Here is a 6,310-nt window from a genome sequence, read left to right as displayed (position 1 = left end):
ATGTGGATGCAGTTATAAAAATAGTACAAAGTCAGACTTAAAACCAATGAACTCAACTTGTTTTCCACCTCAATTAAATGAAAGAAAAAAATTATTAAACAATAATACAAATGTAAAGAATCTTAGCACACAATTTGCCTTTTTAAATAATCCAAAATAAATTTAAATAAATATGTACCCAATTGGCTTCCCAATTTCGTGGTTTTCCCTTCATTCTGTGCACCAATGGGCTTTTTAACAGCACTTAGGTGGATCCACGTAACAGGAAAAAACATTTTGGGTGTTTAGTTTCTCAATTGTGTGTATCCAGTTCCTATGAAACACAAGTTGCAAAACAGAGAAGGGATTGTGATGAGAAAAAAAACAGCACATTTTTATCTAAATATGCCTGAATGAAACTATTACCGCTCTGCCTGTTCTGCAACTTAAAAAAAGATCCTATCATTTGTGCCCTTCCACCGTTTTTTTTTTTTTTTCACACACTAACAATTCCGTCAAGTTAGAATGAATCCCCCTGGAATGTTACAATATGTGTTTTTCTGGCATGTTCTTAAACAGTAAGCATCAGATGCACACCGGTCAGGGCGAGGATCGTTAAGTAATCTAATGACAAAATACTCAGTATTGTTGATTATTGTAACAATAAACAGCGTTTAAATAATGGTGGAAGTTTTTTTTTTTTTTTGGAGGTGGCGGGGGCGTAGGATCATGCCAAACAGTGTCTTATTAAGTTAAAAAAATCTGTTTGTAGTGGCTACAGGGTGAGAATTAAATATTAGGATAGTATGCATTACAGCTMATTTGCACTTACACATATCCACAGCWTTTTATGTAAATAATTGTGAAACTGATGATGATGAATTCTGATTAGAGTTCCAATCCACCTTTAGTCTTGGCCTGAACTCAGCAAACTGATTGAGGCAAATCACAACAGCTTAAAAAAAATTGTAACCAAACATTTACTCTGCACGATTGCACAAAGCAACCTGATGATCTTTATTGATTTTTCATGCAAAATTCCTCTAAATTCCAGTCATTTTTTTTTCTCTAACAGAGCAGCACATCAGCATTTCCTTGAAGCCGGCGAGTTATTAGGTGTAAACTGGGGCACTTGTTGAGTTTTGGTGCACGTGAGCATTTACAGGAAGTCGCCTGTCACACAGAYCAGCTGCACTGGTGTTTTGCTTTGCTCTGACACCATGTGACTTCATGAAAATAGCCTKTCTGCAAGAAATCAGAAAGCAATGGTGACATTCAGGCACTACTGTTTGAGCTGAAGATAAAATGTTTGGCCATGTGCTGTAATGGAAACAGTAAAACAAAGTTTGCACTATACAAAATCTAAGTCTGATTACCCTATTTAATGCATGCGCTACATTTTTTATTTATTTGACATAATAGACTTAAGAACCTAACTGTATCAATAGTAAACCTTAAAGACAGTGGGATAATTGTTAAGACATTTCAGCATGAGGGCACTTTTGAGCCTCAGTCCAAGCATTTCCTGTAAATGCTGCTGATTCACAGCATCTGAGTGATCTCAGATTTAGAGGATAATATGACCTCCTTTCATTACATAAACATCCACTGTGTGTTGAGCACCCCCACCCTGCCTGGCTTGTTTGCTTCAGTTGTAAGGCCGAGCTGCTGTTTTAGGGCGGTCTTGGCTGAGATGAACGCCAACCGCTGAAGCCAACAGACAAAAAGGAAGCAGAAGTGAGGTCATTTAAGAACTCTGGTGTCAGTTTACCAGAGTCACCAGRAGTGGATCCATGCAGGCTCTGTTGAGCACATTGCCACCTGCTGGCTGTAAAATGACCTGCAGCTAATCCAGCKTAAGTTTTGTTTTCCAGAAGTCACACTGGATTTCTCACAAATGCTTTGTGTTGCAACATCTGCTGAGCTAGTTGAACAGAAAAAAACATGATTGCTCACAGCTGTACGTGACACAGATCTAAAAGATTTATTTGAGGGTCATTGCATCATGTAAATGTCACAGTCCTCTGTGTGTCAATGAGTTTAAAAGATTAGAAGCACAAATGATCTTTTAGGGGTTTAAACTAAATGTCTGAGGGAGTGTGGTTTGTCTCAGCAGGTCCAAGAAACATGATTTGATCCATGATGTTKTAGTTTATAGTTTGTTCCTTTCTTTTTATGGTATCAATCAAAAACTAACTTTATAGTGCAAATCATTCTTAGATTCTGAGGCATGAAATGCGAATAAAATATCAGAGAAACATTTATCTGACTCTATGCCCTTCTTACGCACTATTAGGTGCTGTCTTTTGAAGATTTAGTCGAGGGTAATAAATCTAACATGACGTGGGAGTGAAACTGGAGTTAAATTCTTTCATCTGTACGGAACCTGTTTTCTGATGTTGCTGTGTGTTTTTAGGAAACCCAAAGGGAGTCATGCTCTCTCATGGAAACGTAGTGGCAGATTTTGCAGGATTCCTCAAAGTAACCGATGTAAGTTACGTTCTTCTTTTTTTCTTTTTAGTGGAAGGATTTAATAATCATAATAATCTAAAATGCATGCTGTCAAAAGCAGCTTCTCTCTGGTAGCTGTTTGGCCAATATCTTCTTAAAGCCTTCTGATTGTTTCCTTCCTTGTGTCTTCTGCAGAAAGTTATTTTCCCAAACCAAGACGATTGCCTCATCTCCTTCCTGCCACTGGCTCACATGTTTGAGAGGCTAATTGAGGTAAATGAGCTGAATTCTTGGATCACAGAAGTTGGTTAAGGAGTTTCAGGATGTTAGCGTGGGCAGAGGAAAAAATGTGTAGGAGTGGAAAATGTAGTGGGTGTTACCGGTGCAGCCGTGTGGGGGCGGAAAGATTCTTTCCTAAGTTTCATTTCACAACTTTAGGGAAGAATGCCACTCCTGCCGGAGTGGCTGTTGATTCATGTTGAAATTGGATGTGCATGAAAAGGACTAATTTTAGATTCCCAAGAATGTGTCAGAGTAGGCCTAATTACAGTATAAAACTGACTTTACTAGTTATGGAGCCCACGAGGGAATATGGAGGATCTTTTTTCTTTTTGCGTGCCCACGCAAAAGTATTGCYTTACCTCACAAAAGTCGTTTAACACTGTTGTGCCTGCCGGTTTATTAACAAATTCACCTGCTCACCATTAGCAAGTTAGCCTACTGCTTTAATTCAGCTTCAGAATAAATATATCACACAGCCAGGCATGGAAGTATGTCAAATGTCCTGATGCATCTTAGTAATCCAGGTAAAAAATCAAAAAGAAAAAAATTGTATAGGTCTTCTGGACGGGTTCTTCTCTAATGAAACGTTTCGTCTCTCCTCCAAGAGACTTCTTCTCTGAGAGTTTCAGGCAAAATTCAGGCTTTTAAGCCCTGCCTCCATGTGACTGATACATCACATGGCTATCGTTGACACCTAATGAACACCTATTGTTAACAGGGGTTGGAGTGATACTGGCAATAGCAGCGCTGTAGGAGGGGGACAACTGAAAACGGAGGCCTCCACCTCTGTTTGATGATGGACGGTCTTTCTTCACAAAAATGGCTTCTTTTACTCTTCTCTCAAACCAGCGTTCCTCTCTATCAAGAATGAGAACATCCTCATCTCTGAAAGAGTGACCGCTGGCCTGTAAATGAGTGAAAACTGCAGAGTTCTGGCCATTAGADGTAGCTCGTCTGTGTTGGGACATTCTTTTGAACAGTGGCTGCTTTGTTTCCCCGATGTATAACTGGTCGCAGTCCTCCTGGCACTTAACAGCATATACAACATTGCCCTGTTTGTGCCGGGGCACCGGATCTTTGGGGTGAACCAGBCTTTGCCGTAATGTGTTTTGGGGTTTGAAAGCTACTGGGACATCATGTTTAGAAAATAAACATCTCAGTTTCTCTGAAACACCCGCAACATACAGAATAACCACTAGTTTGGGTCTGGGTTTGGGGTCTTCATTTTCACCTGAAGGTTGCATGGAATCCTGTCATGAAACTCTCAGACTGAAGAAGTCTCTTGGAGAAGAGACGAAACGTTTCATTAGAGAAGAACACGTCCAGAAGACCAATACAATTTTTTTTCTTTTTCTTTATGTCATGTGCCAATATTTTAACACAGTGCAGCAACGCGACATCAATTTCAKTTTCACAAACTTGTGGTGACACATCCTGTTTTGGTAACCGGATATTTCAAAATAAAAGTCTGATTTAATTCAGTTCATATACAAAACAATTTTTGCGTGGGAACGCAAAACAACATTGCGAGGTAACAACAAAGTATTGCGAGGAAACGCAAAAGAAAAAAATCCCCCATGTCCCCTCGCGGGCTCRGTACTAGAGAACTTGTTTACTGAAAAGCAGAGGTGCCCAAAGTGGGGTCCGCGGGCCAATTTTGGCCCGCCAAGCTATTTCATTTGGCCCACCAGCAGTTGTCCTGTTTACTAGATTGTAATTATGTTAAGATTAAATAAAATTAAATATAAAATACAAGTAACTACAAGAGACATTTAGATCAGATTTAAGTCCATATCTAGATTTGCACAACTTATAAGACCCCATATACTCAAATTTTAAATTATGAAAAGTCCCATGAGCATTTGCTGCCTGAGCATAAGTTGAATTTTCTCCATGTCCATGGGCTGAAAGAAAAAAATTGTGGGCAAACACACTGGCTTTTAGCTTTATCATAAAAAATAAAACAACTTTACTTAAGAAAGATTTGCATTTCTTGTATTATTGCATTTGGCCCACGGCCCTCAGATTGATTTTAATTTTGGCCCTCTCAGGGAAAATGTTTGGGCACCCCTGCTGTAAAGCATGTGTTTGCTTTTTTTCTCCATTTTTTTCCCATTTTAATTGTAACCAAAATTGTCTCAAGATATCAAGGGGTTTTGTGGGAATTTTTGCCCTGGCATATAGCTGTGAAAGTGAAAGAGTTTCAGTTTTAGTCAGAATGATGGCTCAAATACTTGGATTGAAAAAAAAGAAAAATATTGCTTCAGTTTCCCATCCTTCTTGCCTCAGCTGGACTGATGTTAGTCAGACATTGGTCATCCACCTGCAGGCTGAAAGTTGGTGCCTGTCTCCTTATATAACTTTCTGGTGTTTGAACAAACTGTGATTGACTGAAAGGATTTCTGGGCTGTGAAAATAGAAAAAACTTAAATGCAACCTGTTCATTCAGCCTTCTTTTCTATTCTGTTTTTGCCCTGAGAGGCAAAAAATATACAGTTTAAATAAATACACCAAACAAAGAAATTAATGCTAAATGGAGAAAGTGAAAATGGCCATTGTTATTCAGGTCAATCAGACTTGATGCAACACGTGGATGAGAAACTACCTCAACATTCTTAATGCATTGTATTGTTCTYAACACCAAAAAGGACAAAGAGGAGTTCTAAATTTTATGCTGATTTTATTTTTGAATAACGCTTCAGGACTTTCAGAGCACCTTACAAAAGTACAATAATCATTCAAACATGCAAAGGAAGGATCAGCTTCCTTTCCTCATGCAGAGTGTTTATCTGCTCTTTTGTTCTGCCATCATCCTAAATGCTTTTGTATTAACAGTTAGCAATGACTGACTGATTTTACTGAGGTTTGTTGTTCTAATATAGTGAGATAATTGGACAAAAATCCTACAATTCAAAAGAAATTCTCCTTCACTCAAACCTCCAAGTTCTTTTTTTGTTCCAACTATTTGCTGTCAACAAACRGAAGTGTAAAAACTCCAGATCTCAGAAAGGTTTAGATTGCTTTGCATCACTTATTCAACAACAAAACTCCAGCAGTAAACAGCTTTGAGTTGTTTTTGTTCCCTTTTTTCATTTTCTTTTTTCTTTTTTTTAACTCAAAGGGGCTATTTCATTTAGGGGATAACTGAGTGTGTGTGCTGCTTGTGTATGACCAATGCYAGCCGCACAGAGCTGAGGTTAAATCAACACGCAGCTACAGCGCTGCTGTCAGAGACGCTTCACTCCGACACAGGAAACCACCTCGCTTCACCTGAAAGCTGCTCAACAGGTCACACATTAAAAGCAAATTCAGCAGCATTGTACACAGACCTCTGCATCTGACAGCCACAATGTTTTTGAAAAAAAAAAACAGAAAAGAAAAGAAAACACATAAGAGAGCGGGCAGTGGGCTTTGCTTTACCCTCAACTTGAGAAACATCAATAAAAAAAGCCCACACGTGTTGCATTTTTCATAGAGCTTCTTGAAAGAGATGCTTAAAATGAAATAATCTCTAAGTTTGCTTCATGGGTGAAGCTGATATATACCTTGCCAATGGCAGCAGTACGCACTAACAGTAATCTATCCAGCTATTTTGAAT

The 6,310-nt window shown here is 38.8% G+C and overlaps 1 protein-coding gene across 1 annotated transcript in view; it reads left to right on the top strand.

Moving 5' to 3' along the window:
- Nucleotides 1–6,310, top strand: part of acsl6 (acyl-CoA synthetase long chain family member 6) — a gene marked incomplete in the record, with an annotated part of 36,987 nt that overhangs the window by 21,542 nt on the left and 9,135 nt on the right. Inside the window, 2 exon segments of the mRNA XM_014028902.1 lie at nt 2,396–2,469; nt 2,626–2,703. Coding sequence (XP_013884356.1) covers nt 2,396–2,469; nt 2,626–2,703 — 152 coding nt within the window.

The sequence above is a fragment of the Austrofundulus limnaeus genome, unplaced genomic scaffold (assembly GCF_001266775.1).
Source record: "Austrofundulus limnaeus strain Quisiro unplaced genomic scaffold, Austrofundulus_limnaeus-1.0 Scaffold828, whole genome shotgun sequence".
Lineage (NCBI taxonomy): Eukaryota > Metazoa > Chordata > Actinopteri > Cyprinodontiformes > Rivulidae > Austrofundulus > Austrofundulus limnaeus.
Note: the sequence above shows the minus strand (reverse complement) of the source record. Positions and strands in the feature narration are given on the sequence as shown.